Here is a 15,037-nt window from a genome sequence, read left to right as displayed (position 1 = left end):
AATTTATCGACACTACACGAGGAAAGCACATAATCAATGCAGCTTGAGTGTGGGTGTCTAAACCAAGTTATCTTTCCAAAACATTTTTGTGAGCAGTTTAGAATATTTAGCCCTGTGTCAATACTAAAATTTATCAAACGCTCCCCATTAGAATTAATTATGGGATCACCATTACTTACATTATTACCTATTCTGCCATTAAAATCGCCTACAATTAAGATAAGTGGGTCACAATTTTCAACTTCATTTTCAATTTGAATTATTTCAGAGAGTAGTTGGTTATATAGTTCATCAGCAAGGTCAGGATTAGACCCCTCTACTGGAAAATATACCACAGCAATATTAAGCAATTTATCACAAATTTTAACACGAATCCAACATCTCTCAATGTCATCACAAAACGAATCATAAAGATTATCATCTAAAACAGTTACTTTATCTGAGACAAGTAGGCCAATACCTCCTCCCCCTTTTCCTACTCTATTTTTACCATACCATTTAAAACCATTTATCCTTATAGACTCATTTGATTTAAGAAAAGTTTCGGCAATACCAAATATGTCAATTTTACAATTAATTAAAAAATTCTTAATTTCATATAATTTGTTTTTGATTCTGTTAACATTATTGAATGCAATACTTATGCCAATGTTAGAGTTAGTATTAGTGTTAATATTTTTACGGTTACCACGCCTAATATATATAATAAAAACTGTGAGGCCGCTATTTCTCTCAATTCCGTCCCATCATGCATCGCTCACGCTGATCATACCCCTTATTTTGTAGAGCAGCATAGATTTGGCTTGTCAGTAAAAATAATGCACATACCATTTTCACAAAATCGTCCATAAAATTGTTTTCGGCATGCGCAACTGTATCCCAGATCAGAGCAATCGTTGATGCACGAGCCGCCGTTTCGACATCCGTTGCTTGTTTGGCAAGTTTTAAAGTAACTCTGTAAAATCATTATAACATTTAAGTTTAAAAAGCGTGGTTCCCATTAGAAATACTATGCAACGTAAGCGAGTTGACCAATGACAAGTGATAGTTCAAATAATCCATCGCTTGTGATTGGTCAAATTACTTACTTTGCGCTTACGTCCTTAAGCTCTGTCTACACTATCAAACTTGTATTTACGTGACAAAAACCATGTGATGTGCCCATATATGGATATGATGATGTTATATCACTACTATATTTGGGCATATATCACTACCACATTTGGGCACATCACACTTTTTTGTCAAACTAGTTTGATAGTGTAGACATAGCTTTACGAACGTATTTTCGAAACAGACGTGTCGTAGTATTGTAACTATAAATGATTCGGACATTTTGTACAAAGATATACTGTATTTAATTAATAATTCAAATTTAATCTAACCATGAATCGTTATTTCAGATATTGATTTCCATGCATGGTCGACCGTGCTTATATAACTTATAATTATAGTTGACTTTACCAATACAGTAGTCTCATCCTATCGAATAACCCGTATGTTATATTAAATAATGACAGATCTGAACTAATTGAATCAATACAAACGTGGTGGTAAAACGGTCTGTAAAACATTTTTACTAAAACTTGGAAATGAATCAGTAAAACATCATTACTTTCTATTAAAATATCTTAAACATAACACTTAGATATCTTGGTGTGGGTTGACGCACCTTTATATGCCAATAAATATTATTAGGTTATATATAATATTTATTGGCATAGTAGAAAGGTGAGCCAAACCATCAAGATAATAAAAAACGACAAAATATCTATGAAAAATGATAATAATCAATTTAATTGTAATGTTTATAAAGCTTTGTTCCCACTAGGACGAAACGCAAGAACGTAAACGCGCGCAACTCAAGTAAGTTTGACCAATGACAAGCGACTATTGTAACCCAGCGCTTGAGATTGGTCAAATCACCTAAGCTTGGTTCTCACTTGCGACGCAAAGTAACGCAATCTACGCAACGTAAGAAAATGCCCTTCCAATCATTGTGTTTGCCTCCACCTGCGTGAAATCAAACCTGCGATTTTTACAGCAATGTTTCTTCCTCTCGGTTCCCACTTGCGATTACGCAATACATCACTTTGCGTCGATACGTCGCTGCGTTACGTTGCGTTGCGTTCTAGTGGGAACCACGCTTACGTTGTGCTTTCTTGCGTTGCGTCTCTATAGAGTGGAGACCAATCCTTCCATTCTTACCTGGGTTAAATTCTTTCCCTGCATGTCATAGAACCAGACACCAGATACCGTCTCCATGTGTTCCGGTCCAGTGAGGCTATCCTGATCAAACGTCGCGCACTCTTGCGTATCAGCAGCGTACGTAAAAGCTAGGCAACGTGCGTCCTTTCGACAAAGCTGCATACACTCTAATTGGGTCGCATTCAATATGCCAATCTCGTTTGACATTGCTGTGTTAGGGTGACCGTAGAATTGAGAAGACGACGTTTTTGGTGGCTTTATATCGCATTCCACATACCCATAACACTGGGTTAACATCAACAGAGCGATACAAGCAATTGGTTTAAACATTCTAGTTTCAAAGAAGTTTGCCATTTCAACGCCTCTTCTTTGATATAACTTTTAGGCCTACTAAAAACGGGCTCGAGAGCACTACTAACTAAGTGCAGTGCATCGGGGAATTATTGATATTAAGGCGGTGCTTCGATTGCGCTTCAATTTGTAATGAGAATGATTGTGGCTATTGGGTCAAGTTTCTTCAATAACTGTCCAAGAGCAATGTTGTTATTGATTATTTTAATATATTTACATTCCAATTTAGCAAAATATACTTCGAACGTAAAATATTTATCGATTATGCTGATCTGAATGTAAATTCAATATCATTACTCGACCTAGAAGCTGGAATCGAATTCTTTGATCGATCAAATTTCAAATCAATAACAGAAAATATTGATCTAATAGGAGGCAAGAATTGAACATTTCATTATCATACATGACGTAGAAGAGAATTTTTCAGTGACGTGCAACATGGCGATTAGGCCCAGTGACTGTATCCTGAAATCTCCAATCATTCGATATTTAAATAGATTTACCAAAAATAAATCGATATTTAAGGTTTTTAAATTAGTCAATTCAATTCAAAACGTTTATTGTCTAACATTTTTTGTGTCTGAGAGACCGCGTACTTAGGTATATTCAAATTGATTGTAGGCCTACTAGAAATCACCACCTACTAAGCTTCCATAACTTGTTATCGCCAAAGTCTCTGACAGCAATAATAATAGTGTCACGCGTTAAATGGGTCCACGACACGCGCGTTTCCCATGCGCTAATCATAATATGTGATACAACAAATAAGTAGACATAGGCCTATTTGTGGATAAAATAGTATCTATTTAATAACAATCAATTTCGTTTAAAAACGTACTGTATTCGAAATCAAGCGAGGGAGATATATAAATATAATATACTGAACATTTCATTTGTTTTTAATTTCATTGAACAGCGCCATCGTTTGTTTTGCCGCTCAAGCTCAACTACTACTACACGTTTGTTTTTATTTACGTTGTGGTATAAACACATGCTGCTGCAGCTGTTTGATTGGGATACCAGTTAATGGAGCTAAATCAACCAATTTTTTTGTAATTAATTAACCGAAATGGAACACAAAAATAATGATTGCAATAATTGTAAGTATATGTTATATTCTTAATTTTTAGTGAATGTTATACTATGGTAAGTTATTGCAGGCCTAGTAGTAGACCTAGTCGTTACAAAAAGCTAGGCAAGTTTTAATTTGTTCCCAGACAGACAGTGAGAGTACGTACGTGGCTGCTATTATCGATCAATTATTAATAGGCCTATCCGGAAAGCGGGTCAAATCCGCGTTAAAAAATATACGAAAGGGCTTCGTAGTACTATATCTTGTTCGAATTTAATTATACATAATTATTAATATTATATCGTTAATTTTTTTTTATAATGAAAATTAATTTGTTCCCCTTCAATGCAAATTGATTAAACTGAAATTCACCTTTGATATTCTGACATAGATAGAACATTATTTTTTCTATGAAATGATATAAAAAAAAATGTGGTATTTAAAACAATATAAAATCACATATTATATATATCAGGGAGTTGTTTTACAACTCCCTGATATATGTGATCATATATATCTATATGCCTATAGCTATTAGTATTGGCAGTGTCAGACAAAAATCAGTCCGGGCCAAAATCGGTCCGGCGGACCAGTTTTGACTGCCAAAATCAGTCAGTTAAAAACAATTTAATTTATTACTTATTTATGGTTAATCAATCAATATCAATTCAGTACAATCATTATAAAACAATTATCCAATATTGATTAGGCTGAGGAAGGAAAAAGGCCTCAATCATAAAATAAAATCTGGCTGGCAATATCAGCGTCTCATACCCGTTCATGTGAGTGTGTGGCAGGCTAAAATATGAGTGAACACCTAAGTCATGTTTTTAGATAAAATACATTTATTTATAGTATTTATCCGACAAGATAACTTACTTATATATATCATGGGATATTTTTCTAGCCATAAACAACTTAAAACAGCATCATAGGCCTAGTAATTCAATTAAAATCGACAGAAGAAAAACCCGGACCGATTTTGGCAGTGGCGAACTGCTTTTGACCACAACTTTAGAGCCAAAACTGGTCCGGCCGGACCGATTTTGGCCCCGGACCATATTTGTCGTGACAGCAGCAAGGCCAATTTTGTGTTTTATTTACAAATCGCTAGAAAAAAGCAGGGGCCATCCCTTTTTTTAGTCCTGAAGGTGTCCCCTGAATAGAGGCTCAACCATTATACATAACAATGAATAATAAAAATAATAATTATATCTAATGATATTCAATCAAAGAGTAAGAAGTATTTACAATAAATCATGGAGTAAAGAATGTAATCGTCAGAATCTCATCTTGATTTAGAAAAGCACAAATGACACAAACTGCATCCAACTGTTTTAATTTCACCACCCACAAGCTAATGTAGTAACTTAGTGGTTTGCATATCAGCATACCTTCTCAGCTATTAATATCTACAAATCAAAAATGAAAAGAAACTGAGAAATTTAATCATAGTCACATGGTAATTATCAACACTCATATTGTTCAATTAAGTGCTTTATTATTCTAAATCCATTTTTTTGGCACATGCAAGCGAAATCAGATATAAGTCGCATGTGTAGATTTGTAGAGACAACCAAAAACAATAAAGGGCTGAAAAATTACAGAAAATTATAGCTGAAACAGTATTTATTTACATTACTTTGGTGTTTTTCTATTTTGAGACAAATAAATGCATATATTTTAACATTTTGTGTCGTCTGTTGGTTTAAAAAATGGTGTAAATATGTATGATTTTCATAAAACCTATCATGTTTTATGCTTAAATTGAAAGTGTTCTAGTGGGTTGTTTTTAATAAAAATATTGCATAATAATAGAACAATAGTTAATTAAAAAAGGTACGAAGTTTCATTGAAATAAAACAATTACAGTACCTTTTTTCTAAGGCGTAAAAACGCCCTGTTTATTTTTATGTATTTGTCATTTCCTGTTGTTACTTTTCCTTAAACTTTTAGCATTTTCCTCAAATCATTGATTGCAACAGTCAAAACTTTAGACTGTGATATCTCTGGAAGTAGACATGGTATCAAGATATTTGTTTAAATCTTGGATTTGTCGTTTCAGTATTTGTGAAAATCTGATTTCCCTTGCATGTGTCAATTAAAATGAGCACATGTATTACAGTAGTCCTATGTGTTGCAATATAATATATTATGTATGCAATATGGATGTATTTTGATAAATCATTTTAAGGGAAAATTGAAATGAATGATGACATAAGAAATATGTATTTCCATGCCATGAACCCAAGACATTATAAGTTGTTTTTGTTATCATCATTGTCATGTAAAGGAGAGTAAATCTGTGTTACTGCAGCTAAACTAGCACAGTGTTCCATATGCGCTGCCGCAGACTGACGAAGGACAAAACATTTATATGGCTAAAAGTTTGCGATGCACTCCAGAGGGGGCTAATATAATTATGTTCAATGACAGCTCTCTCTTTAGGTGTCTGTCTAGCATACATGTTTTGATAGCATCTTCCGCATGTCCCATAACCTTGAACTTTTTTTGTTTTTTTATTATAATATATTTATTATAATCAATTTTGGGTAAACTTTACACACAATTATAGATACAATTCAAAATGTTTCTTATATTTATAATAATATAAAATACAGTTCACAAGGGCAGCAAAAAAAAAGTGTGACAAGCACCACTAATAGGCCTACCCCCTTTACAGTACATATAACAAGTGTTAACGCATTGGAATTAACATATCAACGATTACTATATTTAAAATTAAAGAAATCCTCCTTACAGTATTAGAAAAGGCAGTGGAGTGGAGTTGTGGCTTGGTGGTTATGATGCTTGGCTACCACTCAAAGGGTCCTGGGATCAAGTCAGGATTCCCAAAGACTTGTAATTTTAATAAGACTTTGTTTATGTAGAGCATCTTGTGTATATGTTTGTCATGTGAACCTCTGAGGGTCTCTAATGATCAATTCAATTCAATTCAACGTAAACATTTATTTTCTTTCTTTCAATCAATAATAAAACAAATGAATTCAATAAGGTATTTGCTGTATGGATCACCCTCATTAAATATAGTAAAAAAAAATATATATATTGGTATTCATAAATACAGATGTGTACAATTAATTTTAAGTTTATTTTGTTTTCTCTTTATTTCAGTAACACCTGAAGTAATAAAAAAATTGGTAGAAAGTGCACACGAAGCTAAGAAAATGTCACACTCACCATACAGTAAATTCCGAGTCGGTGCGGCCATCTTGACTGAGGAGGATAAGGTCATTAAAGGTCAGGTACAAATGTTATACAAATAAGTTACATTGTAGAAACCTATTAAGGGGACACCTTTAGGAGGCCCAAAAAACGTCCCCTGAATGGAGAAGTGGCAGATCCATTTTTAAATAGGGGAGGTGGGGGGGGGGGGGGCAGTGCCTAACTGAAGTTAGTGTCCTATCTTTTGCATTACAATTTGCAAAATTTAGGAGGGGAAGAGGGCAGCTGGGTCCCTCTGAATCCGCCTATGGGGTTGACTGTAGAGTTAAAACATATATTTGTTTTTGTTTGTTACTGGAAAGTGTCCCTTGAATACATGAATAGGGTGTCCTCTCAAAAGAGTGGCTGTACATCCCTCTATAGAAGGCATCTTCTGAAAAGTTACCATGCTCTTTTAAATTATCGGAGCACTATTAAAGATTATAATTTTTGTTCTCACTTTTTTTCAGGTTGCAATGTGGAGAATGCTTCTTACACGTTAGGTGTGTGTGCAGAACGGTGTGCGATTTTCAAAGCTATATCAGATGGACACAAGAAGTTTAAAGCTTTGGCAATAGCATGGTAAATGAATGAAACATTTTTTGTTTGAAATTTAAAAACAAATATTGTGTATAGTATGTTTCCGAATAGCAATTTAGTCATTTTCATCCATATGCAAATGTTAACACTTTTCTGCCTAGTCTACCTGGATAAACCGACATTGGCATTGATAATTGAACATATGAAAAAAGGTCTCTGATGGACGAATGTCGTTAGTTGAAAGCAGTGCCCTCTATATATTTGATTTTGGCCCACTTGTAGTTTTTCAGCAAGAATTCATATAAGGAAACTAATGGAAACAAATTAGCACAGACCTACTTAATTAAATCATTGATTATATGTACAGTAAACATTAAAGATGTATTGTCCCCCTGAAAATAATTTTTTTTACATTTTTTTTTTAATATGCTATTTTAATGTCACATAATAGTTATTGACTTCGAAAGGTTAGTTCCAGGTATAAAATTTATTTAAAAAAAAGAGAATGGGCATCATAAAATAAAAAATCGGTGCTGCAGTTCTTCCTATCTTATGAAAAAGTCCTTTAGCGCCACTTTGTTTATTAACAAAACATGGGGTTATTATCAATGTTATTGTCAAAGGTAGAAACTTTATACCCGAAGCTCCCCTTTAAAGATGTATTGTCCCCCAAAAACATGAAAAATGAAGATTAATTAAATCAGACTTTGAATAGGTTATTTTGTTGTTTTAATAAAGTTAATCACTTCCGTAGAAATAAAAACTGAAAAAAATAATGTTTTCACTTATAAAATAACATGATAAATGGTTAAATTCAACCAAAAATCCTTTGGCTGGCAGCCAATTTGACCATTTTTTTGCTTTAAATTCTATTTTTTTCAGGTAAATACATTTTTTTCGATTCAATTTTTGGTCGAAGTCAATAACTATTATGTGACATTAAAATGGCATATTCCCAAAAAAAAAATGTAAAAAAATTATTTTCAGGGGGACAATACATCTTTAATGTTTACTGTACATATAATCAATGATTTAATTAAGTAGGTCTGTGCTAATTTGTTTACATTAGTTTCCTTATACAGCGCATGTAAGCGTACAGACTGTTGCAAAGGTTTATATTTCACAGCAAACAATATAAATTGTATCCCAGAGTTCCCCTTTAATTTTTACTGTACATATTCATACCATGTAAAGCTCTGTCTACACTATCACCATGGAGGAAATCACTAGCTTGACAAAAAGAGTGTGATGTGCCCAAATATGGTAGTGATATGACAACATATGTCCATATATGGGCACATCACACGTTTTTGTCACGTAAATTTGATAGTGTAGACAGAGCTTAAGGATGCATTTCAAATTCTGAACATTTCCTCAACTTCCTAACATTCAAAGCATTGTCTCTTGATGTTAGAATCATCTGTCAAATCAATGTTCTTCATAATGTGACCAAGACACTTCACTTCCTATATTGTATTAGGAAACTTTCGTTTTTGGATTGATTGATTGATGGTTGTACTTGATATTCATCACTTGTACATCAAATCAGTACAATAGAAATCCAAGGCAATATGTATCAGTGGCTGAATCTCAATGGAGATACAAATAAAATAAGCACTGAAAAAATGACAATGCTGTGGGTATCAGTGGCTGGATCTCAATGGAGATACAAATAAAATAAGCACTGAAAAAATGACAATGCTGTGGCTATCAGTGGCTGAATCTCAATGGAGATACAAATAAAATAAGCAAAAAGCTATACTGTAAATCAAAACAATGAATTAAAACAGCCAGAGAAATTTAGTAGAGCTTTCAGGCAAACTACCCCTAATTCATCAGTGGAAGTGAGAGACTTGATTAAAATTGAGATAAATAAAGCAGACAAGTGCTGTCTGAAAGAACTGGAATGAAAGAAATAAAAGGAGGCACAATACATACAGTACGGTACAACACTTCCTACAATTCTGGTAATTTTGATATGCCATGTGACAACATGTTGGGGGTAGGGATCCAGGATTTTTTAACTTATATAATAATCTGTAAAAAATAGATATACAGTATTTAATATGGTTTTATAGCATCAGTTTGTCAAAAGGATGTGACCCTACCCTCAAATCCATCCCTGCTCTTATGGAATAGATAATATTTTCAAGAGCATATTATCTATACAGGCACCTGCAGGCCAGATTTTACAACCATTAAAACTGTTTTTTTCTTTGGTGTCCATAAAAACAGCCATATAATTTATCAAGTTTAAATTATTATTCGGGTCGAGGCAAAAAAACCTTTACTTATCGTTCATCTAAAAAGCTGGAATGAACTTCCAAATGAATTAAAAATTAACTTTAAAGATCTTTCAATAACTTCATTCCAAAATACAATTAGTACTCAACATTTTTAACTGAATTTTTTGTTTTCTAAAATTGATTGCTATTTTTAATGTATATTTCAATTACTCTTTGTCTTTATTTTATTATGTTTGTTATATTTTCAATTACTGTACCACTTTGGAAATCCGTGCACTAGTACCGAAAGTGCCTGCAGAATAAAGAAAGAATAAATAAATAAATAAATTCACATAATAATTGTATATTACAAATTGGTAAAGAGGTATTATACCCTGATTAAATAATAGTTTTGTTTGTTTGTGGAAATGAAAACATCCAAAAAGACATATTTCACCAGCCTGTGCCTCCTTTGCTTTTATTTCTTTTATTCCAGACCACTGAGGCAGCGTTTTTGGATTGATTGATTGATGGTTGTACTTGATATTCATCACTTGTACATCAAATCAGTACAATAGAAATCCAAGGCAATATGTATCAGTGGCTGAATCTCAATGGAGATACAAATAAAATAAGCACTGAAAAAATGACAATGCTGTGGGTATCAGTGGCTGGATCTCAATGGAGATACAAATAAAATAAGCACTGAAAAAATGACAATGCTGTGGCTATCAGTGGCTGAATCTCAATGGAGATACAAATAAAATGAGCAAAAAGCTATACAGTAAATCAAAACAATGAATTAAAACAGCCAGAGAAATTTAGTAGAGCTTTCAGGCAAACTACCCCTAATTCATCAGTGGAAGTGAGAGACTTGATTAAAATTGAGATAAATAAAGCAGACAAGTGCTGTCTGAAAGAACTGGAATGAAAGAAATAAAAGGAGGCACAATACATACAGTACGGTACAACACTTCCTACAATTCTGGTAATTTTGATATGCCATGTGACAACATATTGGGGGTAGGGTCCAGGATTTTTTAACTTATATAATAATCTGTAAAAAATAGATATACAGTATTTAAAATGGTTTTATAGCATCATTTTGTCAAAAGGGAGCGTGTGACCCTACCCTCAAATCCATCCCTGCTCTTATGGAATAGATAATATTTTCAAGAGCATATTATCTATACAGGCACCTGCCGGCCAGATTTTACAACCATTAAAACTGTTTTTTTCTTTGGTGTCCATAAAAACAGCCATATAATTTATCAAGTTTAAATTATTATTCGGGTCGAGGCAAAAAAACCTTTACTTATCGTTCATCTAAAAAGCTGGAATGAACTTCCAAATGAATTAAAAATTAACTTTAAAGATCTTTCAATAACTTCATTCCAAAATACAATTAGTACTCAACATTTTTAACTGAATTTTTTGTTTTCTAAAATTGATTGCTATTTTTAATGTATATTTCAATTACTCTTTGTCTTTATTTTATTATGTTTGTTATATTTTCAATTACTGTACCACTTTGGAAATCCGTGCACTAGTACCGAAAGTGCCTGCAGAATAAAGAAAGAATAAATAAATAAATAAATTCACATAATAATTGTATATTACAAATTGGTAAAGAGGTATTATACCCTGATTAAATAATAGTTTTGTTTGTTTGTGGAAATGAAAACATCCAAAAAGACATATTTCACCAGCCTGCCTCCTTTGCTTTTATTTCTTTTATTCCAGTCCACTGAGGCAGCGCTTGTCTGCTTCATATTCTCATTTTGTCCAAATACTCTCTCACTGGCACCGATGATAAGGTGTGCTAATTTTTCTGGCTGTTGTAACTTTTACTTTATTGTTTTGAATTAGCTTTTTGCTTTATTTTGTATCTCCATTGAGATCCAACCACTGATACCAAAGAATATAAATAGGTAAAGAATCAACAGTACGCGCTGTTAAGCATAGAAGGATAGGAAACGCGGACGTGCTTTCATGGATGCGTAAGAATCCAGCAGCTGAACGACGGCGGGCTCTAGATATGGTTCCCGTCTAATCCCACGTTTGGATGGATTGTGATCTGATGTTCTCGCGTCTGTGCTCAACTAATTTTGATATTATTAATATTTTAGATAATCATTTTGATAAATAATCATCGTTTGCATTTTTATAGATATTTACAATAAAAGTTTTACCTTACCCACGCCTGAAGGTGGCGCACTTCTTCTAGCGAAAAAGAAGTGCGCCACCTTTAGGCGTAGGCAAATAGTAACCCGGATGTGGTTTACACCGCCAACGGAACTGTTGTATCTTCTTATTATCTTTGCTGATACCCACAATATTTTGTCAGTAATTTTCCTTCTATGTATTACATGCTTATAACCATGGTTATATTTAGATATATATTAATATCATTGTATTTTTTATCGTTTTTTTTTTCAGTGACGTCATAGGTTTGAATTTGGCCCCATGTGGCGCATGCAGACAAATAATGCACGAGGTAAGAAAATCATATCATTATTGTATTCGGGTCCTCTACATTGTAATTCCCCTAAAGTGTGCCCAAAATAATGGATAAAACCATGGAGTAAAGAATCACCCATTTGATTTGCATATGGAAATCCAATTAATTGGTTATCAATTTTTAGTTAAGCTGTCATTACCTAAAATTACCTAAAAATTTTTTCAACAAAGACCACACACTGATACCAGAAAACCTAAGAAGCAAAAATGAAATCTGCTGTTTAAATATAAAAATATAACTTTCTAGTTATTCAGAAAACAGGCCCCTAAATTAATTAATGCAGAGGAAGTGCATGGGATTCCCATGGGTAAAAATCAGTATGAAATAGGTCCTTGTAGGCCTAGGAATATGGCACATGTCAAGGCCAAAATGTATCCATTCCATGAGCCTGAAGCTTATGGGGGCCCTTCAGCAGGGTCCGGAGGAATAAAAAGGCATTAAAATATGTCAAAAAAGGCTGAAAATGGCCTAGAGGGCTTATTTGAGGGAGGACAGTAAAGCTAACACAATAATAGACATAAGATACTTTCTCCAACCAATTGATCAACTAGTATTTTTACAATATCCATCCATATTACGTTTTTTCTTTTTAGTTTGGTGGTGATTACTTGATTGTTCTCTCGCAACCTGATTTCACGTATAAGACGATTACGATGAACGAGCTTTTACCGTTTGGGTTTGATGATTCAGATTTAAATAGGGAGAAAATTAATTATACCAACTAAAAACGGCTTACATAATAAAACCAGCTTACATAATATTATTGCTTATTTACATAATGCATATGGTACTATATCAAACATCTTTGATATAAATTATTTATTATTTCTTTTTGAATAATATTTTACATACAGTATTGTATATCAAAGAGAGAACATTCTTTCTTAACTATATTTCATGTAGGAAATAAATAAAAAAAAAATATGTATGATGCCAAATAATAATATAATAATAATAAGCTTTATTTAATCACGGATACTTAACTCAACTGAAAGTTGTTTTTCAGTAAGACCGTCTTTAAAGGAAAACACCAACAAACATAAATGTAAAAAGACCTCAATAAGAGCGGTTAAAGCTTGGTTCCCACTAAAAATCTGCCTGTAATAATGCAATAAGGAAATACTCCGATCTATCAAGAAGTTGCGACTATAAAATTTGTAAAGCACAAAATGGTGTTAAATATACGTCTACGGTAACATGCTGATGTCGTTCCCGCAAGGGCATGTTCTTACAGCACTTTGGGTTAATACGTAACATCTATGTCCTTCTGTTGCGTCCTAGTGGGAACCACGCTTTAGAGAATGGTTGCCTTAATATCGACAAGGTTTTACAGCACTCGCTCCATGGTTCTGGTGGTAGAACAAGTCTTCTTGGATAAAGACTAATAGCTATACATCCAGGCCCCTGTGGCCGTATTCACCAATCACACTCGGGTGAGATATTTCTCCTAAATATTAAGTATTTCACTTAACTCAATCAATATTTCAGTATTTCCCTATTTCCTTTTAATAGGAATATTTTTGTACTTTACATCTGGGTAATAGAAAGAAGGTTTAGAATTGGGTGATAAATTGGGTATTTAATTGGACATTTATTATACTAGTGTCCTCAATTTATTAAATATTATATAATGCAATATTATTTTAATACACAGATATATGACAGGGTATTTATATTTTTAAAGTAGATCCAATTATTTTAAAACCACAGATTTGGTAAATATTTTATACAATAATAATATGTCTACTTCCATTAAGAGTATTTGACATTTCTGTTTATTAGAGTCTCTTTTATTTGATATAAAATAAGTTAAAATTTGTAAGCACTAAATTTTATTGGTAAAGTAATTAGGAATTTATCTTTTTTGAACAATTGAATTTAGTTCTTCCTCATATTTTCTTCTAGTTTTAAGAAGAGGTCTGTATTTTTTGGGAAGTTGAGTTTTCTTTGCATTTTATTTAATGCATTTTTTAGGCATAAATTTGAGATTTTGTGACCTTGTTTGTTTCACGGGAAAGGAGGTGTTCTAAAGGAGGTGTTCTAAAGGAGGTTTCTGTTGTATTAGCAATGTATATAATAAAGGAGTTGGTAAATAGACTTATGTCTGATTAGGGCTCAAATACCGCCATTTTAAAATGCAATAATTATAAAGTTATTTGCTCCATCTGAAATAAGAGGCTATTGTTATCTTTAAAACATTTTTTTTTTTATTATTTCATTTAAATTTCCCAACAATTTTAGGCAGATGATTTTTTGAAAGTGTTGTCAATTTACAAGACCTTGATTTTTGGTAAATATGTCTTTACAAAATAGTAAAAAAGAAATCACTTTCAAGGTCATAAAAACACATTATTCCACTGTGAAACCATACTGTGTGTGATAAAAAACTGATAACAGATATTAATGATGTAAAACCATTATGTGTCTATAAGTACATTTATCTGTCAAAGAGGTTACATAACTAACTAGAGTCTGAACTCTAATCAGACATGCCAATGTGAAGTCACGCTCACTATTCAGTCACACACCATTACACCAGCGTATTAACGCGAGAATGCGTTCTTAGGCTATGTCTACACTATAAAAAATGGTGACAAAAATGCTATGCCCATATATGGATACGATGATGTCATATTACTACCATATTTAGGAACATCACATTTTTTTGTCAAACCAGTTTAATAGTGTAGAGAGCTTTATATGATCCTCATGAAAATATAGGATATATTATACCAAGACATTATTTTACCATTGGCAATGAACTAGTTCACTCTCTACTTGGTTATAACCTCTTTATTTGTAAGCTTCAACAACATAACGATTCCAAGATATTGTTTATTTTTTGATTGTATTTATTTCTCTGCATAAAATAGAAAAACGTACATTAAAACAGCT

The 15,037-nt window shown here is 32.8% G+C and overlaps 1 protein-coding gene across 1 annotated transcript; it reads left to right on the top strand.

The window, feature by feature from the left end:
- The first annotated feature begins 3,544 nt into the window (after positions 1 to 3,544).
- LOC140045205 (cytidine deaminase-like) lies at positions 3,545 to 14,999 on the top strand. The gene is made up of 5 exons (XM_072090017.1): positions 3,545 to 3,659; positions 6,767 to 6,892; positions 7,327 to 7,438; positions 12,061 to 12,118; positions 12,736 to 14,999. The coding sequence occupies exons 1-5, from the start codon at positions 3,629 to 3,631 to the stop codon at positions 12,865 to 12,867; spliced, it is 459 nt and encodes a 152-aa protein (XP_071946118.1). The 5' UTR covers positions 3,545 to 3,628; the 3' UTR covers positions 12,868 to 14,999.
- Positions 15,000 to 15,037: the final 38 nt, after the last annotated feature.

This window comes from Antedon mediterranea, chromosome 3, assembly GCF_964355755.1.
Source record: "Antedon mediterranea chromosome 3, ecAntMedi1.1, whole genome shotgun sequence".
NCBI classification, from domain to species: Eukaryota; Metazoa; Echinodermata; class Crinoidea; order Comatulida; family Antedonidae; genus Antedon; species Antedon mediterranea.
This window is presented reverse-complemented; position numbering and strand designations above follow the sequence as displayed.